The 14,037-nt window shown below is 40.5% G+C and overlaps 1 protein-coding gene across 1 annotated transcript in view; it reads right to left on the reverse strand.

Moving 5' to 3' along the window:
- CDKAL1 (CDK5 regulatory subunit associated protein 1 like 1) overlaps window positions 1–14,037 on the reverse strand; it is a 440,756-nt gene that overhangs the window by 108,611 nt on the left and 318,108 nt on the right. Inside the window, exon 12 of the mRNA XM_059815360.1 lies at window positions 5,812–5,992. Coding sequence (XP_059671343.1) covers window positions 5,812–5,992 — 181 coding nt within the window. The remainder of the gene's footprint in view (window positions 1–5,811; window positions 5,993–14,037) is intronic.

Below are 14,037 nucleotides of genomic sequence, written 5' to 3' on the forward strand. Positions count from 1 at the left end.
CTGATCCCCCTAGCTCTCTTCCTTAATTTTAGAAGAAGAATATCCCTACATATTCCTAACGTACGATCTTTGGACTGGCCACCATTAAGCTAAGGCAAGAAGTATTAGTGATTCTGCTATGCCTCTGAGTATTCGAAACAAGGGAGATGGTCCCTTCCTTTCTGGGCATTTAAATCACCTTAACTAATCAACACCATCCAAAGTTGCACTTTCTCACCTGCAAGTGCTTAACAGTGCAATTGGCTCTCTTGCAGATCACAGAGTACATGAAACTCTATGAAGTTATTTCTAAATCCATCCCAGAATGCAGATGAATTCTTTCCCTGCCCTAGCTCTGACCGTGGCTTCTCCTTAGGCACACTGTGCCACATCGCTACCCACTACCGCCTGAAGCACATGCTCAAAGGCAAGAGTAACCCTCAACTGTCATCTCTCCTTACTGCCTGCCCAACGGGGAGCTTACTAGCCTTGTCTTTGATGGTTCAACTGTGTTCCCTTTCCTTTAGAGTTGTAAAAGGAGCAAAAGGTGTCCCTTGCACAAGCAATGCTATTCCAGGTGCTGTCCTGCTGCTCGGAGTTAAAAAAGTGCTGAAGGAAAGGACAGCTAATATTGCCTGATGCAGGAATGTGGTTATTTCTCAATCAGCCAGGGACAGTTTGGTGACACATCGACAATTATTTATTTTGAACAGCTAAGAGCCCATGAACTACCACAGAATATTCAGCTGTTTGTGCGTGGAGATTCGGAACTACAAAACCTATATCCATCCAGCAAAAGAGGAATTAAACATCATACTGCATCTGCTGGTACCCAAGAATACCTACCTCTAGTGCCTGGCAGAACTTTAATCGGTGAAGAGAGATATGGGGGATCTGCAGCCACACAGTCATGAAAGGGTGTCAGGAAACTTCCTGGAGACCTCTTAGAGGGAAGCAAAAGCAATGCAGTCTAAGAAGAATAAGTAGCCGTCATAGAACAAAGGCATAAAATACAAGATGGTTGGTTTGCTCCCACGCAAGTGGTCAAATACAACAGACAACACTGAGAAGGTGCATATGGCATTATGCTATTCTTATAGAAAAAAATCTCTTAGTGCATTATGTGCTCCTCCCACACTTGGTAAATATAGTGACAGATCTAAGTGATGGTTTGATTAAATGGAGGGGGATACAATGTCTGATCATAGATTTATTTTTTTTTAATTAGTAATGATGAGAGCATTTAACAGATAAAATGCCCAGTATATAGATGGATGAGATTTTAGATTCAGGAGGAGTTTTGCCTGGGCACAATATTTGGGGGTGGATGGATGGCAGAGGGGCAAACCACCTGCAGCGTGGTTGGATGGACATGGCCCGTTCCTACAGAGGGGAAACAGAACATAGCCTGGCCGTCCTTGAACCAAAGGCAACTGCTAGCCTAGGGCAAGTACTGCTTGGGATGAAGGCTGCTGAAAACTGAGCTTTCGGAGACTGGGTAGACACTTTCAGATGTGAGACAAGGTCTCACATCTTTGTCCACCACAGACATGGCATGCCCACCATTCCCTTCATGTACTGAAAAACTTCACTCCCTGCTATATACCATAAGAGAAAATAACCTACCTCTATATTCTGAAGCAACAGTACCTACCGCTATTTCTGAAGCAAATTATTTTTGAGATCAAATAGCAGCTCAGTTATGAAGTTTATAACTTTGTTATTCACCTCAGCGTAGTAAGCACAGTGTTTAATACAACTAATAGAGAAAAATTTAAGGAGCCACTCTTCAGAGGAATTAAAGGAAAGGTTCAGTAGTTGACTAACATAAAATTTTCTAACTGGGAGCAAAGTAATTATTTGATGATATACAGAAAGAGAGAAGGAAAGAGATTGTAAGAGAAAGTGAATATATAGTCTTTTATCTAGCCATCAATTTTTTTTTTTAAATCTAATAATTACACCAATAATCGAAACTGAATTGCTTACACTATTGAAAATACATATAGAAAGATTGGAATCCACACTGCAGTTGAGGGCAGCGTAATCATGAAGCTGCAGTCCCATTACTGCTCTCAAAACAGCTGCCATCTCCTATTCTCAGCAGAGATGAACCTACTTGTACCTTACTATGATCCCTATTTCCAAAATGCCTGTTTCCTCAGCTTCTTTCCATGTAACGGAAATCAAGCTGATCCTGAAATGATGATAGCCCCTAACGCTTTCAGAAATTGTGATGGACCAAATCTCAAGGACGGGGAGAGAAATCTCCTCGCAAGTCCCCAGACAAGTAATAGCTACCTTGAAAAAATAAAGGACAGAGAAATTAAAATTATCAAGAACATAAGGTGTTACAGATCCTTAATTTTAGAGAGAGTAATTTTTACACTTAGAATTAAAGCATTCTGATCTTTTGCAATGCAGCTAAATACAAAATCCCTACCAGACACGTCTAAATCATGTTCTCTTACATTGCTTATTAAACTATTTATCTGACTAGAATCTGTAATTTGAGTTACGCTACAATCAACACTATCACTTTTACAATCGAGCGCAATAGGGAAATGGAGAAATCAAGATCCAAAATAGTAATAATAACAACAACCTACAAAATAGCATTTCATAGTTAACACACTTCAGAGTGAGAATTTTCTACAGCCAGCCCACGGGAGATAAGGAGCATCCAGACTCATCTCCGAAACAACGTATTTAGCAGTAGGTGGACAAAATGGGGGTAAAAGCTAAGAAAAAGAGAATTTTGGGGTAGCATTTAATTTCTGAACAACAACTTGACTCGTTTTTCATGTACATGACTCAGCATCACTGCAATTGCTTATAAAAACATCAAAAATGTATCATGCCTAGTTTTGCTTAACTGTGCTCTAACTTTTCTCTAAACTGGAGACAGCATTTATGGTAAGCACAATCTAATTGATGGTTATGAAATGATGAGACCATTTAGACAGATGTCTGATTCTCCATGGACGTTTTTTCTCCAGGAGGAACAAGAAAGGCCTGCAGCCTTAACTGTCTTTTCTGAATTTATGGTGGCAGAACTGTCCATCTGGATTAGTGTCATCTGCCCTTTTCGAAAAATATCACTGCCTGTAAGGCTTTCCAAGATAAATTATCTATGTGAAGGGAAGATTCCACATTGACCTACTGATTTTTTTTTCTATTAAGATAAACTCCAATGAGGGTTTTCTCCAAAAAGGCAATTACATTTACGACTTCCATCAAAACTATCCACTAAAAATCTGAAGGCACTAAATGTTACTACGCTTAATACTCCACAGACCGTCCCTAAAAGTCATAAGGTCTTCCTAAAAAGAGCTAACTTAAAAGGAACTGACAAGGCAAATACGTTACTATTGCAGCTGTGATACTTGGGCAGAATCCCTGAAGCTGTCTTGAACCAGAGTTGGAGAAGTGGAACTCACTGAAGTGGAGCAGTTTGTAAATAGCGATAGATCTGTCCACTGCAGAAGTATTGCAAAGCTGAAATAACATAGCAAATACACCTAGTCTTGAGAAAAAAAAGACAAGAATAACAATTGTCAAATAACTTGCTCACTGGTTCAGCATTTGTAGTTAAATAACACAGCCAAGATTCTTTTCCTAGAAAGAGATCCTACCAACAGATCCACCGCAGAGGGCAATGTTCCGAACGTCCTGTACCAGCACTAGCTCAGAAGTTCAGGCTGGTAACACAACGTACCACCTGTACACTCAGACGCTTGCCCGCGACACCTGTACGTCACTTTACGTGCTATTTCTACCCCTATGCAAATGCAATAAAATACATTCATTAACAGTAAGATGACACAAATAATATTTTATTAAAGGATGAAGGGGTAAGAGTGCATAACATGGATGGTAATGTGCTACTCCCTTCTCCTAGAAGAGAAACAGATAAGTTACTTTAGGCAAGGAATGACAAATGAAATGCCTGTCCATTCTTGGTAAGGCAGGAAAACCCACCAGCTTCTGTCTAGAAGTAACGTGGATATAAAACAAGAGATTAGCACAAGCTCTTCCTGCTCTGTTTGACTACTCTCCATTTCTACAAAGAGATAAAAGAACAAAGGCTCTCATAACACAGGATTTTTGAAGGGCTACAGGAAAAGAGGGAGAAACAAAATCTATTAATTACAGATTTTCATCAGCGCTGGATTAGAGGCCCCATCTTCTTTGAAGGTTCTAATTCACCGAAAGCAGTAACTACTAGTGCTACAAATAAGAAGAAAGAATGTAAAACTGGGTTAAAACGACATTACCATTTTCCAAGGAACACTCCTAACCACAGAACAGCTAATGTTCTTTTAATAATTTAGCTCTTCACATATTGTCTTCCCATGGCATGCAGTTAAACAGAAGAGGGTAAATTAACCTAAGCTCTTTGCACCTCCTATGAAAATAGCTTACAAACTTGTGGATGAAAAATGCAAAACGGAAGCATAAAGCAATGTTTTGATTTTTAAGTTTCCTAACTTCCAAAAATTACATTCCTGTACTTTTTTCATTTACGGAAGTTTGTAAAAAGCATTCAAAACTAGTAAAAGTAATTCAACAGTGTGAGCTGGTTACACTAAGTAGACTATTCCAACAGCAGCTATTTATATTTGAAAACTCAGTATTTCCCATTATGAGATCGCCTATAATAAATGAGCAGTCCTTGCTCAAGCTGTACTTCTCTAAACAATAAACTGAAGAAGCCAAATATAATCTCATTTTATGCCTTCAGCAGCTGACACATCCTATGGAATTTGTGGTATATACTGAGAGTAAGCAGAAATACTTTGTTTAGCTTTCAGATGTGTAAGTGAAGGGATACAAGTACAGATATGTAGTTTTGACTTCGTGTTAGGGTACCAGGATACATAAATTGAAAGAAACATTTTTTTATTTAAACTAATTTACATTGCTGGCTGACTTTCATTCTTACACTGAAGGGAAATATAAATGTTATTTATGCCCATAATAATGAGACAATAATGAGTTGAATCAGGCATCAGTCCTGTACACTTTCTTGTTTTGAGATTCAGATTACAAAAATTGCAAATTCATTTTTTAAAAAATAAATCAAACCATACCTTCAGATGCGATTGCTGTTATTATTACTTATAAATAGCTATTTATATCAATCAAAGTACAGTCAATAGCCATCTACCTTCTATATCAAAACAGGCTGGTTTCCTCATGGAAATTTGAGATGAGAAGGTTGGTAGTCAGGAAGGGTTACATTTCTCAGTCAGAAATAGGAAGAAAGAAAGAAAACACCTGAAAACTGAAAGATTAAATGCCAACTTCATCAATGGCCTTTAATATGCAGGCTGAAGGAAGCAGAGTTTATAAGCAGTGTATAAGGAGAGTCTCGCGAAGAAGTTGCCTGCAAATTTGATATTTGACAAATAAATCAAAGATTATCATTGCTCTATTATTAATACTTTTCATAATTATTCACAATAAGTTTCAGATCGCTGGAGTCACAAAAGTCTTAAAATGGCAAAAAATGAACATGCGCAATCAATCAGCTACCGGTCTTGGTGTTCATTCAGCCAAAACTTGAGAGAAAGAAGACGTGACTTCAGTATAACCACTATTTTACCCTTCCTAACAATCTGAACAGTCATTTACGTATGAAAATGCATTCAGTGATCTAGCTAACCTCTAAAGGCAATTCAGCAATCATCTCACTTACCAGACTGAAAAAAACCTTTAACTGAATTGTAGCATAGCTCTGTAGAAAATCTGCATTTTCAGGTACATGCTTTATGTATTTAAAGACATCTGAGCACACTGTGTACAGTGGTACAAGAAGATGGATCTTACCACTGCAGCTGGAACTTGATGCATTTTTGCAGCCGGGGTTCCTGGGCGCGGGTAAAATTGATTAATAAACAAGCTTGGAAACCTGTACTGTTCTACAAGTTTCATTGTTTCTTGAAAATCTTCATCTGTCTCTCCTGGAAAACCACAGATGATGTCTGTAGCAATTGTTATTCCAGGCACTCTGTAAAGAAAGTAGAAAGGAACGCTGAACTAAGGACATGTAAAAGTGTTGCTCCCTTAAAAGCTAGCGTACATAGACTTATAACTCTTCAACTTTATCTACAGAAATTGAGACCTAAAATGATCTTTGGGAAAAAAAAAAAAGAAAGAGATTTTAAGACCATTGCTTGGTAATGAAAAATGCATTTGGTAATGAAAAATGCTCTCAGCTGAGAGCACACAGAATAGAAGAAAGGTACTGCAGCAAATATTGGATTAGGATTGTGACAGCAGAGTGGAAACATCTGGACCAACTCTTCCTTCATTTGAAATTACAGGTAATCAGCGGAGCTTGTACATTTCTTGAATTCTGATTGCTTAATCCACCAAATTTATAAATTCTGAGATTTAGCCTCCAGAATTTGTAAACTATTTAATGTATTATAATGCTGCCATCAAAGTAGAACAGGATATCCAAACGAGGGGACTGGCATGCCATATAACCTAGCAATGTTTAACAAAATTGGCTTTGGAGCCAGCAAGACATCTCTTAGTCACGAGTTAGAAATTAATTTAGTACTCCATAAAAATCAGTCTATGCCTTGCTTTAAAAGGAGAACAAAATTCTTAAGTTTACAAATGCACAGGCACTGAGCTCTCTTGTTACTTCGCAAGGTCAACGCTTCCTAACTGTTCCCCTTGGACTGAATATGCAGAACCCGTACACACAGCAGCTTAGGAGAGCGCAGCTAACGGAGGCAGCCAACAGACGCAGCAGTTGGCGCAGCGGGGCGCAAGAAGGGGGTGAAGTAAGGAGCCCTCAGTTGAAATTGTGCCAGAGAACAGTCTTGGACACGGTGGTAACTCGTCTCCGAGCGTTTTCCCTAGTAGATGCTGGAGTAGCCGTCCCTGCTAGGGTTGAGGCTTGCACCCAGACGGAGCTTCAGAGGGTGGATGCAGCCCCCCAAGTCCCAGGGTGTAGGGAGTGCCTGGGGGCTCTCTCTGATGCCAGGAGAGATGGCCCTCTCTCCCGCAGGAGCTGTGCCGTCTTGGAGGAGTTACAGGAGGAAGCGGGCAGGCTGCACAGCATCAGAGATGAAAGAGAGATCGACAGGGTCTTCTCTGCAACTCAACAGCTTGACGAGCCTCAGCCCCCACGTGCAACAGAGAAGCAGGTAGTGTCAACCCCCGCTACCAAGGGAAGTGAAACCTCTGGAGAAGGGGAAGGATGGAAGCTTATGACTTCTGACACTAAGAGGAAGGATCTTGCCCCACCTAAGGGCTTACAACTGCAAAATAGGTTCATCACCCTCAAAGTCGAAGAGGAGCCAGATGTGCCGGCAAGCAAAGTATCTGGTCCACCCAATCCCTAAACCACGCAAGACTACCAGGAAGAAGCGGCGAGTCATCGTAACGGGTGACTCCCTGCCGTGGGGGACACGGGCACCCGTCTGCCGACCGGACCAACCATCTAGAGAGGTTTGCTGTCTGCCAGGGGCCAGGATCCAGGATGTTGTGGGGCTCATCTGGCGCTCTGACTACTACTCCCTGCTGTTATTTCATGTGGGCACAAATGATACTGCGGGTGGAAACCTGGACAGTATTAAAAATGACTACAGAGCTCTGGGGGGTAGTAGTTAAGGGCATGGGGGCTCAGGTGGTGTGCTCCTCATCAGGAAACGCTTTTTTACTGAGGGTGACTGAGCACTGGCACACGTTGCCCAGGGAGGTTGTGGAGTCTGCCTCCTTGGAGATATTCAAAAGCCGTCTGGACACAGTCCTCGGCAATTGGCTCTAGGTGGCCCTGCTTGAGCAAGGGGGGGTTGGACAAAATGACTTCCAGAGATCCCTTCCAACCTCAACCCTTCCGTCGTTCTGTGACACGGCCCAGAAAAATGAGTCCTACAACGAAGAGATTACTGCATGGTATTTACAGAGCACTCTGTGGGACCCAGGAGATATCAACTCCGTTTTCTAAATCTGACACTGGCCAGCTGGACGACTACTGCCCTGTGAGAAACTGGGAAAGCACAGCACTGTTTTGTATTCAGCCTGCTTGTGTGAAGTGGGAATGATGATAAACCTCTTCTGCAGAGAGGCAGAAATGGATAGTGCTCAGAAGCGCTCAGTGCTCCCTACTGACACAGACGAGACTATTTCTATAGCCGAGTTGATTCTACACTATCAGTAACACTGACGAATGGGAGAAAATATGATTTATGAGGAAAAGTAAGAACCCTATAAAGGTATTGGTGGTATCTGACTTGAAGCTGGCCTGTTTCAAATGGGGGGAATAGACGACTTCCAGAGGTCCCTTCCAACCTAAATAACTCTACAGTTCTTAAGTAGGCTGCAGGCAAGGGAAGAGCTGAGACAGATTCTTTGAGGGGTGAATGGCATAAAGACCACTGCTCCAAGCAAAGCTCACACTGCGCTTAAGAAGGGGTCTCCAACCTCAAGAAATGGCTGGAAGGCTTCTCCTCCCCTCATCACGACAAGAGACAGCAGGACTGTAAATACGAATGCGTGTAAACCAAATGACATTTATAAAGCATTTGAATGGCCAAAGAGAACTATAATTTCTTTTTAGACAGTACATCACCACAGAGAAAATAATGCTGTGGTTACAGTGGGTGAAGAAACTCGAGTTTGAATAGCTGAGAGAAAAACTTTCTGCCACAACGAGCTCTACGGGAACAGGAGAATCTGTCGGCAAAAGACCCAAGAAAGGGGAAGCAGAGAATATTGTTCTTAGTGATTTGATTAGGTGCAATACTAGAGCGTGCATAGCTTGTATTCACCACAGAGACCTTCATACAAAGTGTATATGGTAGTAAGTATCTTTTGTGACTTTTTTTTTAAACTTAAAAGAAATCAATTTTTTATTTAAGTATTGGCAATGAGCTTATATTAAAGCAAATGTCTTGGCCTCCTTTTTACCTGTGTCTGCATATATAGTTAGCTGCACAGGAATTTATTAGACATTTTACTATCAGAATCTTCTTTTACCTTTTCCTTATGAAAAATCCCCACAAAAGAAACCAAATTCTTTCAATTCCTTTTTGAGTTCATGAATTCAGACTCCATCATTTGAGATGAAGTTAAAACATAGCATTTGAATGCCAAATCGAAACCAGTATAAAACTGAACATTTCCAAGGACTTGGTCCAATAATCGTAAGTGGGAAACGCCAGCTGAATATTGCACAGAACAGCAAAAATCCCCAGAGCTGTTGGCTAAAAAGCCTCAATTACCATTGCCTTCTTAAGACTGACAAACTGCAAGATAGAAGTTCCGCCTGATATCAAGTAACAATAAAATTCGTTAGCTTTAAGGACTGAGTGAATGGAGGAGCACTGTATCTGCAACATGATTTTGTTCACATCACAAGTAACTTGTGTGGTAACAGTAAGCTTATGGAAGAAAAAGTACATTACTTTATAAATCAGTATCATATAACAGCAGCTGCCATTTCTCAGAACATGAACAGAACATTCATTATGTTTGACAAAACCATTATAATGAAGTTATTTTAACCATTTTAATGACACTATTGGCAACAGTCAAAGCATTTATTACCAACGGTGGTAGTAACACCATCCTTTATAAAGGTTTGGTTGTTTCTATAGCAACATGAATTATAAGGTCCAATCAAGCTAGATACAATAAAATATGCTCTTTTGCTCCATAACACCAGTTGTCATTCAGTTAAAAGGAAATGACATATTTTAAAAATTCATAAACTCTACAAATGTCTGAACTCCATTTGGTGATAAGGTGTTAATTATCTTAGTAATTAGATTTCTTCCTGGATGGAATTATTACACACAAAGAAAAGCTAGGGTATGAAAAGAGAATAATAAGGAGCACAGTGTATTCAGCAACAGCAATTAATTACAGTTCAATCCAGCTTGACTGCCTAAAATATGACATTGCATAGTGCATTTTTATACCACTGTTGATTATATTGTTTAAAAAATAGTTTTAAAAGGGGAGAAAAGCATGAGATTCCACTCAGAATAAAAAACAGTTACTGACAAAAGTCAAGCTCTTAGCCTTTCTCAAAGCATTGACGAACAAAAATAAATACAATTAGTTCCATATGCAAAACATCACTTCTTAATGAAAAAAGAGGGAAAAAAAGATGCAATTGCAGAAAAATATAAAACACATATACACTTGAAAATTAAAGTGACCTTTGCTCTGACACTCTGAAAGAAAGCAGCACAAAATTCCTTACTGCATAGATACAGATGATGTTTAAAAATCGTCCCAGCTATGAAATATGATGCAAAATTACACAAGAACCAATTTCTTGTGCATCAGCCAATATTAAACTGTTTTTTGAAATGAAATGCAGTTTATCTATTCTGAAGTAAACAAAGAAAAAACTGCTGAACATCCCCAGTAAGCATTTTGTAACATTTATTACATAAATGCATTTACAGCAAGTCTAAAAATTCAGTTGCAGCAAATGTTTTCTACGGTCAGTAGAGAAGCTCCACAACACATTGTTCAGTGAACCAAGAATACACGGTGGTCCTTATGAAAGATAAAACGATTTTAAAAAAGCAGAAAGTTGCTTCAAACACACAGAAGTCCGGACGCTCCTTCTAGCCTAGCTAATGGTGGTGGTCAGTCTGGTTCAATACTTCTGAGCATAAAATGACTTAAAACTTTGCCAGCCATTTTAAACCCTCATAATCCTGACAAACGCCTAGAAAGATTTTGTGCAATCATTTTATCTGGCAATCATAAATCTTGCAAGATTTCTTCTCTGAAGACATACTATCGTCTCCATTCACTCAACTTCAGAAACCAAGAAAAAACAGTCCCAAGTCGACTCTCAGTTGGAACATTTTACAATAAAATTGTGGCATTTCAGAAAAAGATGAATTTGAGGAATAATCAGTGCCATGTATAAGACAATACAGCCCTAATACTTAGGGTTCCTCAGCCTTTATGTCCCTCTACGTAGACAAATGCCGTCCACCTACTCAAGCAGATTTATGCTCTGTCATCCTGAACCAGACCAGCAATACAATCCCCATCACCTTGGGCAGTTCTGACCATCCAAAAAGAAGCAACTACTTCATCTTACAGTAAAGAAGTGTCCATTTTAGTGTGATGCTGTAAGGACCAGCACACCTAGAAATGATCATGAACAAGTGCTGAGAGAACAGATATCCAAAACCTTACAGAAAGGAGGAACAAATGCATTTGAGAGGACACAGAAGAAATGCAACATCTTACGCTCTACCTGAAGAGGAAACAAGGCAGCCTCTTGGGTCAGAGAAAAAAAGTGTTCTACCTCCCAAAGGAGTGGCTGATGCCTGTCAGTGAAGTCGTGGGTAAGTAAAGAACGTGCGGCCCTGAGAATTGCCTCCTCACAGCTCACAGGTATCTGAGTTTGCTCTAAACAAGCCCGGCAGAATAAATCAGGCTGAGGTGACAGTTACCACAGACCAATTTGCCAACAGAGGGAAGTTCGAGAACTCGAGAAACAGCCTCAAGTTGCGCCAGGGAGGTTTAGGCTGGATATTAGGAAAAATTTCTTCACTGAGAGAGTGGCGAGACACTGGAACAGGCTGCCCAGGGAGGTGGTGGAGTCACCATCCCTGGAGGTGTTCAAGGAACGTGTGGACGTGGCACTGCGGGACATGGTTTAGTGGGCATGGTGGAGCTGGGTTGGTGGTTGGACTTGATGATCTTACAGGCCTTTTCCAACCTTAGTGACTCTGTGATTCTTGATGGAAGGTAAGTTGGGAGTGAAATGCAAAATCCCTGGTCATTTGATTTAGGAAAGAGATAGAAGTGTAAAGCTGCCAAAAATAAAACAGTAAAAAAACCCCTATTTTCACAGAGCAAGATGTCTAAGCAAACCAGCAGCAGAAGTGTGAAACTTGCTAGGATTCAGGTGTTACGTGGATCATTTCATGTGGCTTTAGTTACAGCAAACGTTTCCTTTAGCAATAACCATTACAAACCAAATCCATGCTCCGGGAACAAATTACGTAAAGGAGCTAAAATGCAATTCCATCACCACCTTCACCTACTCATGTGACCACCTGAAAATCTTCTGCCTGATCACATATTCTTCCCACTTCCCTTTCAGCAATTAACATTTAAATCCAGCAATGACTTAAAGCCACCAACTCACTTTTAACCAAGATTCCCCACCTCCGCACCTCCCAGTATAACAACATACTGGATTAGAATAAATAGCTCTATGAATAAATTTAAAACACTGTATATTCTTCCAGAAGGGTACAAGAACTGCCTGGGAAATACAGAGTAATTAAGGTCACAGAATCACAGAATCACTAAGGTTGGAAAAGACCTGTAAGATCATCAAGTCCAACCACCAACCCAACTCCACCATGCCCACTAAACCATGTCCCGCAATGCCATGTCCACACGTTCCTTGAACACCTCAAGGGAGGGTGACTCCACCACCTCCCTGGGCAGCCTCTTCCAGTGCTTCACCACTCTCTCAGTGAAGAAATTTTTCCTAATATCCAGCCTGAACCTCCCCTGGTGCAACTTGAGGCCATTTCCTCTCGTTCTATCACTTGTCACTTGGGAGAAGAGACCAACAGCCACCTCACCACAACCCCCTTTCAGGTAGTTGTGGAGAGCGAGAAGGTCTCCCCTCAGGTCAAAACAAAAAAAAGTGATGACCTAGCAACTTCTTTATTCATAAATCCGAAATTCACATTGAAAAAAATATTGGGGGGAAAAAAGTGGAATTTGTATGAAAATAAAAGCAGTGTTCTCTGAAATGTTATTTCAGCCTCATACGTTATTTTATATTTTAGAACCTTTCTGCAGCATATGCCCGTTTAGGGAACCTGGAGATGAAATGAAGTTAACAGATGAAAAAATTTGAAGGTATCTAAGAGCTGGTCTTTCAAGCTTATTTATAGAACCTAACAGGCATCTCAACGTGCCATTCTGCGTTGGAGCTGAAGGACACGCTTGCACCCTCCCCATGACCACACACAGCCCTCCAGAAGCCCTTTCCCCACCTCTTCCTTTTTTCTCTACAAAGCCGAGTCTTGTGGGATTTCTGACTTCCACTCTGAGGAGTCACACGAGCTGGAGCTAGCACAAGAGAAACAGACTGCTCAGCTGGAAGCACTGCCTCTTTCGAAGGCTAGCAACAACACGAAACCTCACCCTGCCTCTCTCTTGACTATATGGAGATTAACCTGAGAGTGATGCCACGGGAAGATCCCTGCGCTTTCAGAAAGGGATTCAGCCTACTTCTCATCGGAAACCCTCCTGCACTCCTCTCTCTCTCTATGGACTATGAATGGAGCACAGCACAATATACTCCTAATTTAAGTGTCTGGCGTTAGGGGAGTAAACCTGAACATAATTTCTGAAGCAGGGGGTTTTCCATCTTTTTCAAATTATGGTTTACCCTAAATTATCCAATGGATGTACAGACTTCTAATAAATGGATATCCACTGACAATGTTTTTCTTAGTAATCTTTTCCATATGCGTTTAAAAGTAGTCCGGGATGTCCATGTTCAAAACCTCTATGGCAGAAAAAAGAGCTCTTTTAAACCCTCATATCAGTTGCTCAACTGATTTACACATGGAGTGAAACCGGAAAGTACCTCGGTTCAACGGCAACAGACATTTCATCAACATTTCTGTGTGAAGCCTTTTAAATGATAACAGACCGAGCCTTACGGCTAGATATAAACTATCATTTGGTAGGACTGCTTACCCAAATGCAGCTAGATATATCATGAACATTAGTATTTAAGAAAATGACGTAAGAAAACAAGCAGTACTATCAAGTTCACCACAGAACTCGTGTTATTAGTTCTTACATGAAATGCTATTTAATGCTGCCATTTCCTTCTCCAGTGTTCAGTTGCTCTAGACACATAATGACATCATGGATATTATCAGGAAAACAGTGCGAGATTTTGCAGCTGAATGTAGGATAAGTAGGGAAGAGCCAATCATGACTTTTCAAGAAAGATATTTAAAATATTACTGTAAAATTTAGCAATAAAAGTATAAGTGGCAAGACAGGACAGACATTTCA

Source organism: Gavia stellata, chromosome 3 (assembly GCF_030936135.1).
Source record: "Gavia stellata isolate bGavSte3 chromosome 3, bGavSte3.hap2, whole genome shotgun sequence".
In the NCBI taxonomy this organism is placed as follows: Eukaryota; Metazoa; Chordata; class Aves; order Gaviiformes; family Gaviidae; genus Gavia; species Gavia stellata.